The sequence below is a fragment of the Hydractinia symbiolongicarpus genome, chromosome 4 (genome assembly GCF_029227915.1).
Source record: "Hydractinia symbiolongicarpus strain clone_291-10 chromosome 4, HSymV2.1, whole genome shotgun sequence".
Classification (NCBI taxonomy): domain Eukaryota; kingdom Metazoa; phylum Cnidaria; class Hydrozoa; order Anthoathecata; family Hydractiniidae; genus Hydractinia; species Hydractinia symbiolongicarpus.
This window is the reverse complement of record NC_079878.1, coordinates 18,554,368-18,569,294: the sequence shown is the minus strand read 5'-3', so window position 1 is coordinate 18,569,294 and position 14,927 is coordinate 18,554,368. Positions and strand designations below refer to the sequence as shown.

Here is a 14,927-nt window from a genome sequence, read left to right as displayed (position 1 = left end):
GAGGTGCCCGCAAGAAGTTTGTACGTGGCGTATTAGTAATTATAGCGTTTCGTTGTTTCATTGATGCACAAGACAGATGTGTTGCACATAACATTATTGCGCGCAAGAAGATCGGTGCTATGGAAACATAAAAAACGTCCGGGCTGGGCAAATTCGTGGGTTTATCCATTGGCTGTGGACTTATATGAATTTATTTTGTTTACATGCGGAAAATCTGCACCATTTTTACTAATTACCATCCCTACGTAAGCGGTGCTTGCCAGAACAGCAGTTAATGTATTAGTTTTAGAACATTGTATGTAGCTATAACGACTCCTACAGTTTATTTTACTAACATTATGACAATTACTTCAGAGTAACATCTTTGGTACTACCTACGAATGTCCTGTGGGAGAACATCTTTCTCTATACTGTATCTAAGAATAGTTTGATATGTTGGTTAATACACGCCATAATAGACACTGTAATGTTAAATGTGTTTTATTTAGTCAGAGATGCCGTGAATAGTAGTTTCTAAGGCAGAACAATATGTTAATGCTGGAAAAAGGTAAGTTCCTTACAGAAATGTTCATTTAAACACAAACGTTTACTTGAATTATTATTTCTAACGGAATAATTATCGGGAACATTTGTTAATACAATGTTGAAAATTAATAACAATATATCGTGTTGCAACATACAGTTAGATATTCATTAGTTAAAAATAGCTCTGAAAGCGTATTACACGAAAGAGGTGTATGAGAGGATGGTAAATTAAGAAAATGATCAGAAACATTTTGTTGGTGGGAATTGATTTGGTGGGAAAATAAATTTCACTTTTTGATTATATTTTTTTATTGCTACTTTCTATATGCATGCTGGGAAATATACTAATGTTCTAACTAGCATTGTCCTTTGCAAATTTCTTTTTCTCAGTGCGAACTTTCATCACTATTGTGGTTACACCGTATTTTTCGATCAAATCTTTCACAACTCTGTCAGCTTTGCTTGCACTGCGAATATCTGCCTCCTTAATTAATATACTTCCTGTTATCAGGTCTCCAAATTTTCCCCAAATTGATTGGTTATCTTCGCTGGAAAACTTCACCCTATCTTTTCTAGTTCCAAACAAGGATGAAGTCGTTTCACACGTCGAAATCGATGTATTGTCGCTGATCAGAGCTTCATTATCGTTAAAAGAGGCTTCTGGTTCGTGTACTGTTAATTCTAAATGTTTAATTTTCTATTTTAATTATGTACATTTTTAAAGTTATCCGTTTTAATTTTCCTTTTAAAAGCTATTTAGAACAGGGTTGTATGTAAATGTGTATTATTTAAGTATAACTGAGTTATTGACGCAACACCTTTTCATTTTATTTTAACCATATATGAAAAGCAACTTCAACGCCTCACTCACAAAATATTAAAGGTATATTGACGGAGAACAACATGATTAGCAATGTGAAGTTAATACACCCCAAGAATCCTTCGCCTGTTACCCCAGTACGGCAGTTTGTCATTATTATTTTGGAAAAGCAAAATCTAGTGACTACAGTGACTGGACACTTTTTCTAAAAGCAGAATATATTTTTTACAAGATTAAGTCTCCAAGTGCCACGCGAGACAACGCAGCGAAACTTGTAAATTACATTTGTTTTGAAAATATGATTTTTTGGGAAAGAAATGGTTAATAGTAGTCACTTTCTTTTTTAAAAGTCTAAGTTTTTTAAAAAACGTAAAGCTTACAGGGGAATTATAACGTAATGTGCAGAAAGAATGGGATAATAATAAATTGCGTAATCAGGTTAAAATTTTAATAAGAAAACTAAAAATCAATTTGTGAAAACGTATTAAAATGCTATGTCTCAAATTATTACCTTTATCTCTAACTTCATCGTTATTCTGTCTCTTCGTCTTCGACATGATGAAATAACGAATTTTATCTCGTAGCTGTAGTGAGGTAAGATTAAAAAAGCTCGGATGTAATGTTGACTTTTCTTTCACGACAGTCAGAGTGATTTTACCATCACTTATCTCCTTTGCAAAATGCACTTTAATGGCATCCTCTAGAGACACATCAACGTTATTCCCAGTTTGGCGTAGGACAGATCTCAGCTCCCTACTTGTTTCTGCGGCATTTTTTGACTTTTCTTGCAGAAAGTACGACCGTCTGGCTGTTGCCTTGGAGTGGCACATTAAATTTGCCAACTGTTGCTCCAACTCTGGCCTCAAAGAATGAGTTTTAGTGACACACGTCTTGCGGACTAGTGTTGCATTAAGACGTGGTCGCAGCAAACTCCTTCCCACTGCTTTATTCCAAAATGAGTTCAACTGGCCTGTGGCCATTGAAGAAGACATTTTATTTCCGCTCCAGCTGGTAAAAAACGGGTTGTTGGCAGAACCTTTTTCGTCGTCTAGGCCTTCTAGCCTATTTCGGAAATGTTGAAAGAATATCGATGATTCTTTATATAGATTTGCAGTGAAGCAAATTGTCGCTGGTCCCGACGTCGCTATTGTTTTGTGGTTAAAAACACTTACAATATATACTCCATTTTCCATTTTCCCCGTCATGAACTCTTTGGTTGTCATGTTAGCCAAAGCACCGGTCCTTGACGCGTTATCCAAGCAGAGATAAGTTAAGATATAATCTCGAACAGAGGTAAATTGCTTGAATGTTGGAACTTTACCAGTGGCCAACACTTCCTTGATATTCCTGCGACAATTGGATACGTGTGTTGAATTATCGAAGGTTTTGACCTCTTCAGCTGTTATGAGCTGATCTAACTGCTCCAAATCTTTCATCCATTTGTCACTTTTGGCCTTCTTTCTATACTCCACAATCCAGTTTTCCATGATAACTATCATGCTTGGACAGTCCTTAACGAAATCTTTGAAAAGCACAGGTGTGTCACACAAAATATACTTGTAAAAATGACATAGAGAATGGAGATAACTTTTTATAGTTCCAGCTTTTCTCCGTTTTTCAAAATTCAGTAACCATTGATTCCTGATCTTCATGCGGTCAAAAAGAACGGATAATTCGTATGAATCTTGGCTGGTGTCCTTTAAAATCAGTTGCACTTGTCTGGAATGTTGTTTCGCAGCGCGTTTATTTTTTCGCTTACCATCAGGGCTAACCAACCACAATTCAAATTTGTCAAAATGTGACTCATTCCTCCATGGTGTAATTATAATATCCATATTCTCATCCTCCTCATCTTCATCCTCACTTCCATCCAAATCTTCAATTCTACATTCTAGAAGGAAAAAAACTTTTAAATGATGATTTTCCTCAGGGAGATAAATTAAATTCTTTACACTAAGCTATTGAAAGGCTAAAATAATATAATACTACGCATTTTTTACTAAGAAAATCCTTATGGTTCAACAGATTCAAGTATTATCAAGTTACTTACGCGACATGTCTTTGCGGAAAATTTATAGGTAAAAAATTCCTTTAAATACTTAATATTTTCTTGTAAATAAAAATTAACAAAATAATTTTTTTTAGAATATCCTGCTACTTACAAACAATTAGAAAATGTTCTTCTTACGGACTGTTTTTTGTTTGAATCCTTTTAGGTTAAAAATTCTGCTCACTGTTTAAGTTCAAATTTCTTAAGCATAAATTTTAAGTTGAACAAAAGTGGCAAATTTCTTTAAAAAATTAAATCCTGTTTAATGCTGGATAGAAACAAGTTTAATGAGAAGAGTTACGCAAAAATCATGTACAGAGAATAAAGTCGATATTTTCTTCATAACTTGCACGCTTCAATATATGTTCATATCAAACGCTCATATCTTAGGAGCAAAATTTATACGCAGCGTTGTTACAAAAGAGGAGGGATTGCATACTTTTTCGGTAAACAAGTCAAACCTTACATACCTAGTGAATCGTTTTTGCTTGTTATTGGCAATTTACTACGGACAGGTTCTATAAATAAACAAATTAAAAGTAGAGTACGTCACAAGAAATACATTAAAGGTCTTCTGTTATCAAAAGAAAACTGTAGTTTTTAATGGTTGTTTATAAGACAGGTCATAGAATGAAAAATTATACCTTGTTCTTGTTTTTCTTCGAAACGGACAGATAAAGGCTCAATCGTCGTTATGGAAGGAGCTGAGATGAGATAAAGACGATTTATTGACAATTATTGTGATATCATAACAGAAAGGATGAATTAAACAATCAAGAGTGCCATGACGACTTCTTATCAAATATGCACTTAAAGCTAAACATACATACCTAGTGTCTCATTGAAAATTGGGAAATTTGAGTCAGGTTCTATAAATTAACCGAATAAATTGTAAATAAGCAGCAAAATTTTGTTTTTAACGGTTTAAAGTGCTAAAAGAGCGCTAACTGGGACAGAAAACATCTTTTCTTTTTTGTATTTGAGAGAAATTAGGATAGTTTTGTGAAACGGACATGCGCTTTCGCAGAAATTAGGATAATGGTTATACCTATTTCTTCCGTTTCTTCTAAATCGACAGATAAAGGACCAACACTTGCTATGGAGGGAGCTAAGATGAGACAAGGAATCGTATATTATTAACAGTGAAAGTAATAAAATAGCGAATCAACGAAACAAGCAGCAACCAATCACCCTAGAATTATTTTTTTTTATAAGCGCCTCCCTCATTTAAGCGCCCCATGTAACAAGTATTGTTCCCTCTAAAAGAAAGAAGCGCTTAATAGAATTTTTTTTCAGATTCGTATCAACCAAAACAAAAAACAAAAAAACTCGTAAATGATCTTAAAAAAAATCTTTTTATTAAAAAAGTTACAGCTTAATTTTCTGGGAATTTTAACTGCCATGTAAAACTTTTAACGTAGTATTTCTTCTTTTCGCCCCAACAAAAGAAAGAATGAACTTAACTGGTTATTCATATTCGAATCACTAGAATCTTTGAAATGTTATAAGGGTCTCCTTGTTTTAAATACACACCCCTGTGATAATCTCCCTCCCCTGAAAACTGGAAAATTATACTTGCCTTGGGCAACTATGAAAATTCACATTTTAGAGCTTAGACGGTGACGTGTTTCAGTGAAAATCTGCTTTTTTTTAAATTTCGCGATTGAAAGTAGCCTTTTTTTTGGAAAAATGAATGAATGAGTGAATGAAATAATGAATGAATGAAGAGATCGTTTATTTGTAATAGTTAGTTATAAAACATACAAACCTACCTCTAGAAATCGTGGAAGAAGATTTTCGATGCTTAACCAAAACAGTTTCTTCTTGTCTTTCGCCTAGTGTACATAAAAATAGTTTTCTAAGCAAATTATCACCCTAATTTTTATTAATTATTACACCCCAGATCTGTATTGAGGGTTTTGGGTGTATATTGATTTCGTTATTAAAGTCATTGTTCAACTCACTAGGTCATAAAGATTTTTAGATTCAAAGCGCAAAAAAACATTTGCATAATGTCACATGAGAATAAATTTTTCCGACTTTATAACATCTTTGCTTAACCTAGTCTTTTAACAGCGCACTTTTGAAAGTAATCTTGTTTGATTCACCTGTTTTTTAATCGTAAATAAAGTGTGATTTGAAAAGTATGTTTTTTTTAACAGGGAATTAATCAACAGGTTAATGTTTTAATTCCAGTGCGTCTCACTTTAAGAAGAAAGAAATTATTACGGCATCCAATATCAAACATTTATTTTTTGAACAGGCACACAATCGTATGTCAACAAAATCTGCAATTAACAAAGTTAATAATTTTCTTACTAGTTCTACGCTTTCTTTCTTCTCGCCTACGTTCCGCAATATTTCTAACCTTTCTCGAAAACCAATCTTCATCGCTGCTATCATTGGAATTCACAGGCGACATATTTTCAGCAACTTTGAGGTACTTCATTCCACCATTCCTCATGATCTTGTTTTCCTCTTCCCGTTCGCTACTTTCGCTGCAACTACTTGTCGCGCTATCTTCGCTTAAACCATTTTTAGGTGTAAATTCCTCGAAAGCAATGGCCTCTTTCAGAGCAGCCTTAAATTTTTTGTTATCTTTAATTTTGTGTGTTTCTCCCAAATGATTTTCTATTCGAACAACCACTTTTGAGCAGCCCAGAATGGGACAAATCTTTTTCCGGTAAAATCGAGGTTTGGTTTTCCTTTGCTCGTTGGCTAATCTTTTTCTCTCGTTATTTGAACTGATTCCGCTTTTATAACTTTTGGCATTCTCTTCCGTTATCTGATGTACTCGAACAAGATGAACCACTAAATCAGTCTTGTCTTGAAAGCCGACTGGACAAGTGCACACTTTTCGTTTTCGTTTCTGTGGAAAAGTGCTCCTCAAAGATTTTTCCCATAGATTGAAAGTCTAAATAAAATTTTAACAACTATTAATTTCGGTAGGTACCTAATGTTAACCATAAACAAAGATGAATTGCTTACTTTTTTGGCTTCAGCTACATTTCCACTCCGAATCAACTGACACAATCTTTCTGTGACGTTCAAATCCTTCAATAAGTATATTTTTCAGAAATACTTAGTAAATGTTACAAGATTTGTCAAAAAATAAGTGGGAAAAGTTATTACTGTAATACCTTTTCATCACAGTTTTCTTTTCGCTTCACACGTTTCATAGGTGGCATTTCTGGTAGCGGGTTATCCTAAAAATGGGTATATTGTCAGTGTAAATTATTTGCCGATCTTGAATTAAATCTACATTTTAATTATTTTGTAAAATTGAAACAAAACAAATGCTTGTCATTTCCTTGTGTCATATTATGGTATTTTGTTATTTATTTCTACGAAAATAGCATAGGATATATTTCCAATCGCTTTTAGAACATTTCCTCTTATAACGACGTTCCTTTAAATAAAATAAGATCGTAAAATCGTAAAATAAAATAAAGTAAAGAGCCTAAATCGATAAACTCAGATAGTTTTACAGAAGATCCTAAGTAAACATACACGTAAGCGTCTAACTTCTAATGTTAATTCATCGACATCAGCAAACTAAAAGTAAACACGTATTGCTACTATAACTATAGCATTCTGTTACCACTGATAGTCATTTTGGCATTTGTAAAGAGTGTTAGGCAACTTGTCAGTCCAAAATGCTCATATAAAAAACTTCCTTAAGTGCTGATTAAGCAGTAAGGTACGTTACCTTTTCCTGAGCATCGGTAGGATTAAAAATTTCATTTAACATTTCCGCCGCATTGTATTCTTGAGTTGGCAATACTTCCACTTTCTACAGGCACAGAGAGTAAAAATAACAAGCTTAAGAAAATGTATAAAATGCCCTACAAGAACACTAAATAATGAAGGAATTAATAAACAAATAAACTTGTTTTTACTCTTCCATGTCTAGCAGGTAACAGTCAAAATATATTAATACATTGCAATTATACATGCACTTACATTTTAGCTTCGGTTAAGAAAACTGGTAATGTAATTAGAAAGCCAGTTTAAAATGAGAAATGTTTAAAACTAACCATATCTAGAACTGGTTTTGAGCTCTCAGTTGTATCGTTAATGCTTCCCTCACCTGTCGCCTGTCTTTTATCCTACAGGAGCAAATTTTTGGAATGAACAGCGTGTTATTATTGCGATATCAATATAGATTTAGAAATATTAAAAACTAAATGTATTTGAAAATTCCCTTTGCGCTCTCAACTGCATTTTCCCCGCCTTTGTCAACTGTCTCTTGTCTTCTACCCTACGAAAGTAATACAATTCATAGTATAAAGGCTATTTTACCAAAGATTGCGTGTTATAATTGCGAAATCGATATATAATGGAAAATAATAAAAACTAACTGTATTTGAAAATTCGTTCACGCTCTCAACTGTATTCTCCCCGCCATCGTCAACTGTCTTCTGTTTTCTAGCCTGCAGAAGCAAAATAATTCATAGTATAAGGGCTATTTTACGTGTTATAATGAACTTGAGATATTTTCAGCCTTGTGATTTTGTTAAAATTTCTTAGGATTCTGGACTGTCAAGACTAAATTTCATATATTGGGCATTAGCTAAGTTTAAAAGTTTTTTTGGTAAATCTATTTTGAGTATCTAAGCAGAACGTATACTTCAACAAGATTCAAAGTCTTATGATACCAATTTTCATTATGTAGATAAAGTGCCCAATTATCAAATAGTACCTTATTCTGTGGATCCACATCAATAAATGTTAATCCATCTTTTATGTATTGACTTCTTGCCAGTGCAAAGTCAACGTCACAATCACTGTTTTTCTAAAAGGTTGTGTCAAATGTGGAATGGTTATTATTTTAAAATTAATCACATTTCGTGCACATCTAAATAATATAATCACCTTCTTATTCTTTTCCTTTAGTTTACTTAAAGTGTATTTTACCTTGGACCTCTTATCCTATAAAAAGACAGTATTCAATGTAGGCACGCATAGGCTTGATGCATTAACATAAAGAGAAATTCACAAACCTTTCTCCACCAAAGACCGCTAGCTCCATACGAGTATCGCAACTCCTCACCAGGGCAAATGTCTTTTAGTGCAAATAAGCACAAGTGCAGGCGTCCATTTAACAAAACACTTTTCATTGCAGAGTTGGGAAACTTTGAATCGTTGACGTATTTTCCTAACCTTTCTTCGTGTGTTGCATCAATGCTATAACATAAAAGTCAGATGTTACATCAACAATCTTACGTACTTGTTTAAGTTTACACATTTTATATTCGAAATGAATCACTTTGTGTGCTTTTGTAGGTAAGAAAATATTTTTTGAGAAAATATTCTGTCTGAAAGAAAAAGTAACGGTAGGTGACTTACCATTTATTTTTATAAAAAAATAGGAACGATCCTATGTCATCTGGATAAGTTTTCATCAACTCATCACCTTCCTCTTCTGTTAGCAAAGTACCAGGGTACTCCAACAAGAAACCATTCTTCTGGAAGTTAATCGTCGCGAAAAAACCATAACCTACACGAGATCAATAGACTCAAAAATAGACCTACAAATAAACGAGCGACTGAACAAACGACTGCACGAACGACTATTCTTACCAATGTAGTCATCGATGTAACATGTTTCAAATCCAGGAGGATCGGCTCCGAGCCCGCAAAAGATTTTTGCTACCTCTTCTCCAGTTTTTTTTCTTGATTTTTGTGGCTTAAGATAAGATGTTCATTGTTAGACTATTTTATGGTTACATTTAAATAAAACAACGGTTTGTAAGAAGCGGATATTTTCAACATCAACATCAAAATTTACTAAGGAATTAATTTTTCGGATATGTTAACTGATATAATAGCTTTTGTGAGCATGGCAAACCACTCTTCGTATAAATACTAGGCGTTCGTTGGTTGGGTGATAGCTTTTTGAAGACTCAAGTATTGTTTGTTTTACACAAACTCGTCCCCAGCGCCTTTTCTCTCCTATTAGTAAAAAAGAGACAAAAGGCACTGGTACGAGTTTGCGTTTTACAGTTACTATAATCTTCTTAGTACCAAATAACTTCTTATACAAATACATTGCCTTCTATTTCATTCATTCTCGCTGAAACTCTACAATCTCTAGTTTAAATTTTTTAGTTCTATATCAACTAAATAACTCACCTCTCTTGATCTGATTCCTGAACTCATTTTTGTGTTCTGACTTTAAATTAACTATTTTTCCTGACTATTGTTTATAACCTGCTTTTTAAAAACATTCATACACTAAATGTTGTACATTATTTTACAGGAATGTGTAATGTGTCAAACCTTGCTCGACTAAATAAACACTGACACGACAACATATATACAAACTGAAAGCTGCCCTAATTAAAAGCCATGCATCACACTTACGTCTTTGACGTAACTTATAAGTTGTTTCTTAGTAAAAACTTACACGTTCTTATTAAAACTGGTTAAATTATTTACCCTAATTCCTCGGTTGAGCACTATACTGGGGCCATTATTAGAGGTAAATAGTGTATTGAGCCTTATAATCGCCTCATTCAGGGAAAAGAAAGTTATTCAAATATTTTGACAATGATTTTAACAATGATAAAACAAACCATAGAGATATTTTAATGATATTTCTATGATAAAACTAAAAATGTACTTCGGTTAGTTTAAAAAACATTTTACTGAATACAAAGTTCTGCAGTGTTTTTTGCTCCTGAAATTCTCCTGTCAATTAAATGAAGAATTTCATTCACTTCAGAATTTCCATATATGTTTACTTTGCGTGCCCCTGTTTAAAACTATTGGGTCCAGGGTTTTTTAACATACTACTCCCCCTCCATCCTTTCACAACTTTTGATAGGCTTTTTCTTTAAATTCAATCAAACTTGGCACACTTATACTACGTCACGACAGGAACGAATTTCTGACGTTATTTAACATATTTTGCATAATTCGCGTGAAAAAGGATAATATTTCATCCTTACCCTTATAAAATGATTTCAAAGAAATTTAAAGAGTAGTTTTACATATTGATCATACAGCATAGCAAAAAAGAGTTATAAAAAAAACCCGGCAGGGGGTTCGGCATCCGTCCCCATCCCCTGGACCAAGTAGGGTTACAGCCTGAGATTTAAGTAAGCACACTTGCAATTTTAGAGAAAACATAGGTTCTTTGTTTGGGCTAATGAAAACAAGTCTAAGAAGAAAGTTTGTGATACATTCGCACAAAAAAATTTCTTTGATCTACGTACAGCATACGCACTCACATGAAAACAGGCCCGAAGAGAAAATTTTGAAAGCTGGGGGGGTAAAACAGTACATAAGTATTTAGTATATAAGGATACCCCAGTATGGTTGGTGCTGAGGAAGAAGAAAATATTGTCAATTTTACTCCAAATTCTATAATTTCGCTTTCATGTTTCAGGTACAAAGGTACAAAAATTATACTGGTAACGTCTTTTTGATGGATGATCTCAAGGAGCATAGCTCATTTTCACGTTTGCGCAGCATGTTTTGCGCTTTGACACAGAGGCGCGTAAAAAGGTTTCCTTGTCTCGCACCAAAAAAGTAGGTTGGAGGGAGTATTATGATCTTGTGATTTACAAATAAAAATAGGCAGGAGCAATAGCTTGTGTGCAGGTCAGAAGTATTAAATACTTCAGGTCAAATTCTTTTATATTTCGTTTTTATGGTTATTTATTTGTAACAGCTTAGAGTACTGCCGAAGATAGATATTTTCAAGTTACGTCGGCGGATCATTCTTAATGCGTTAAATTTAATATATGATTTTCAAGTTACTTTTAAAAGTGACATCATAAAAATTTTAATGGTTCTAGAAGGTTCGAATATTTGGAGGGCAAAATCAAAATCAAATCAATCTCCTATTTATATATTTTTAGCATAAAAAGAAGAAAAACTAGTTGGACAAGTTGATGGAAAAAATCTGGTCTACTTGAAACGTTAAACACATTATTATATAACTAACATAACTTTTGGATGAGGTTTAATGTTAATGTTGCTTTCAAATTTCGGTTTTTAAAGGAGTTGAATTTTATGCTGCTTGCATAAAAAAGGCGTATAAATGAATTTCTTTTCTAAATTCCCTACCTGGAAAACGTCCAAAATAAATTGTTTATTTTGAAACGATGTCCCGGAGCAAAACTATTTCTAGGTCCCTGAGTTTAAGCAATATAAATATGCGACACGTTTTCTGGTTTTCTACAGAATAATAATCAAGCTAAGCTATCAAGATGGCGGAGAGCGCGGGCGTGTTGTTGTTATACTTGTTTGTACTTGGCTTATATGTTTTTAATTATGAAAAGCAACGTTTTACTACATCGAATCGTATTAACGAAACTTGCAGTGATAGAGAATCGTTCGAAAAAGATGATTTATCTACTCGACGTAGAAATATAACAAATCAATATTCGAAATTTGTTACTGCTTTCATATTAATCTTGCCCTAATTTTACATGTATCGCGGACTCTGTTAAATCTAAAGGTTTTACTGTGCTCCATCAAAATATTAAAGGGTTATGTGGGAAGAAAGATCTCCTTGAAGATATTTTATTTGAAAATAAAAAAATCGACATTCTCTCCTCGAGTGAAACATTTGTTGCTAACGACGAGTTGTTTGACATAGAAATCCGAGGGTTCGACTTCGTGCATAAGAGTCGTACAACTGGAATGGGAGAAAGAGTGGGTGCATATATCAAGCAAGGTGTTCCATATGTGAGAAGAAGAGAAAAAAGGATATTGAAATTTTATGGCTCTTGGGAGATATAAATTGTTTTTCTTATAAGAATCGATCACATAGAGATAAAAGATATATTCACTACCTTTGGTTTCAAACAAATAATTACACAACCAACGAAAATAACCGAAAATAGTGCAACTTTAACAGACGTTGTACTATCAAATTGTCCGAACACCATTTCACATGGTAAAACGCTTTCATCCAGTCTAAGCGATCACGACACGGTTGACTGTATCAAAAAGAAATTTGTTACAAAATTCGCTCCAAAGAAATTAACGAGTCGAAATTACAAACATTATAATTCAGAAACAGTCTAGATGAGTTAGGGACAATACAACACGCAATTTATTACGAAAAGCAAGAAAGTCAGGTTAAGATTGCGACGTCGGTCTATTAGCGGAAGAAAAACTACGTAAATATTCTAATCAAAAAAGCCGAGATAGAATACTGTAAAAATCAACTCCAAGACAATATTTCAAGTTTGAAACTTTCTGAAAATGCTTGAAAAATCTCTTTCCTGCGAAGGCAAAAAAGGACTATATTAAACGCTAAACGGAACCGAGACCGCAAATAAAAAGAAATTGCAAAAGGGTTCTGCTTGTTTTTCCACAGATAATCGAGAAATGTATTCATCAACAACTTTCGAAATACATGGAATCAAATAATCTTTTGTCATGAAAGCAATTTTGGGACTCGAGCAATGTAAGACAGCTTAAACTTTCCCCAACAATATTCTTCCGTTGGCCATTAAAAGGCTACCACCTTATATTTTGCGCAAAAAAACTGAAGATTTAATTATCGATGTTCGGATGTAAAACTATGGAGGTGTGGAGAAAGAGGAGAGCAATTAATTAAAAAAAGAAAAGGAAACATTGTTGTAGTGCAGCCTTGAAGGAAAAGTTGTGAAATAAGTTAAGTTTTTAACATTTTTGATCTAAACAGAGCGCTTATGTGATAAAAGCGCTTAATCAACGCATCTTAGTAACAAAAAAAGAACGAATAAGAAATATTTTTCAGTAGCACCTCCCTAATGCAAGAATTTGTCTGTCGTATTTAAAATGTGACGCATTGTAAAAAAATCCTTGTTTTAGTTAAGTTTAAATCCCTAACGTTCTTAATACTTTTATATTTGACACGTTGTAACAATTTGTGTAGAAACTCGGTATATATGCAATCCTGTTAGAAAGGAATATTTAAACGATATATCAGTTTGATCAACGTGTGCAACGCAACATAAGATAAAAAACACCTACAAAAAATTTAAATAATTATGTTTATTTGTTGAAGAAAGCTGTTATATTGTGGCGACCTTATTATATTAAAATCTAATCATACAAAAAATATGCAATATCAAGCGTGTTCATAATTAGCTGTAGTTTATCGATTATGGTTATGTTGTTTAAATAATATAATGGCAAGCGATATTTCGTATATGTGTGCATGCAAGCGTCAGGAAGTGTGTACCGGAATTCATTTTGTATTCATTGTATATCATCATCAGCATGCGGTCGTTGCTATCAAGAATATTTTTCATCTGTAATCTACAGGAAAGTAACAAAGTTAAAATTTATCAAACGAATGTTTTATATCTTTGTGATCATCGAAAAATTTATTCATATACTTTAAAAAGACAATCCAAATTATTGCATTACGATAAGTAATTTTACCTATATAACACGCCAAATATTTCAAAGCTGAGAAAAATGATAAATAAGCTTAACAATCTGATTAGTAGAGTTGAAAAATGTATATGTACATACTTTGGAACAATTGACTTCCCCACAAATGCCACATAATCAAACTGTCATTAATCCTGTTGCCATTTTCTTGCTCCTGGTACACTTTATTTACTTTATCTAAATGACAGAACTAAACTTAAAAAACGCATTGTAATAAGAAATCCATTTACAGTGATAAATATTTCGAATTTAAAATTCTATGGATTGTGTTGTCAGGAGTTTCATATTTGAGACAACTATCTGGTTTTTTGAGAAAGCTTCAAAACCTATTGCATTGTGGAGTGTTTACAAAGTTCGTTAAAATGCACTGAATGCATTGATAAACTTTCTACCAGCATTTTTTTCCTTAATACTTTTGACCCAAATGAAAAATAAAATAATGAAATATGATTTGTAAAAAAAAAATATACAGAATACATAATCAAGAATTTCATTTTTAGAAAAATAATTTCTTGAATCGAACTTTACAAAAGACTTAGTATAGACTCAGTATAGACCACACACTCAATTATTAATAACAAACCTGCAACTTAAATTCTTACAGCCTAATTGGTCAAGGAAAGCAAGCAGAATTCTGTTATATCATATCTGTTAATATGATATGCACTCACAATTGCTCTCCACATTGGAATGTGGATATAGAGGATGTACACCAACCACAATCTAGGAAATTAAGATCTTAAAATAATTGGGTGTCACAACCATGACTCTGCTGCTTATATGGTGGCATAATGTATATATACATCTTTCATGTCTTATATTCCTTTACTGCAGCTAGATACCATATTAAGACAAACTTATTATTAATTTGAATGTTTGTTGCAAAAAATATAAAAACAATCAGACATACATGGAATATGTGGTACAAACAGTATTTTGCCGTGTAAACCTATTTACGTCATTGAAAACATTTTGTTGCATCAAATTATTTATATAACTTTCATTCATTATTTTTTATTCGACATGTAAACTACACAAACAGACAATCTTCTGTACAACAATAGCTACCCATTATACAGAATTTATCACAATGACCGCAATCCGGGTAATTCTCACTTGACGCATCAG

At 33.0% G+C, this 14,927-nt stretch overlaps 1 protein-coding gene and 1 long non-coding RNA gene across 2 annotated transcripts; both read right to left on the bottom strand.

Annotated features, from left to right (window-relative positions):
- Window positions 1-314: 314 nt before the first annotated feature.
- LOC130641636 (uncharacterized) lies at window positions 315-8,870 on the bottom strand. Its single transcript, XM_057448516.1, has 16 exons — window positions 8,271-8,870; window positions 8,098-8,190; window positions 7,757-7,828; window positions 7,433-7,656; window positions 7,105-7,188; window positions 6,906-6,950; window positions 6,536-6,601; window positions 6,384-6,449; window positions 5,715-6,309; window positions 5,168-5,230; window positions 4,444-4,503; window positions 4,226-4,264; window positions 4,040-4,099; window positions 3,866-3,913; window positions 1,857-3,236; window positions 315-1,206 (listed from the first exon to the last, which is right to left on the bottom strand). Exons 4-16 carry the CDS (start codon window positions 7,433-7,435, stop codon window positions 878-880), a joined length of 2,838 nt encoding a protein of 945 aa, XP_057304499.1. The 5' UTR covers window positions 7,436-7,656; window positions 7,757-7,828; window positions 8,098-8,190; window positions 8,271-8,870; the 3' UTR covers window positions 315-877.
- A 3,302-nt stretch (window positions 8,871-12,172) lies between these two features.
- Window positions 12,173-14,406, bottom strand: LOC130641635 (uncharacterized). Its single transcript, XR_008982494.1, has 3 exons — window positions 14,383-14,406; window positions 13,881-13,976; window positions 12,173-13,661 (listed from the first exon to the last, which is right to left on the bottom strand). It is a non-coding gene; the product is annotated as an uncharacterized LOC130641635 (long non-coding RNA).
- Between the last annotated feature and the right edge of the window lie 521 nt (window positions 14,407-14,927).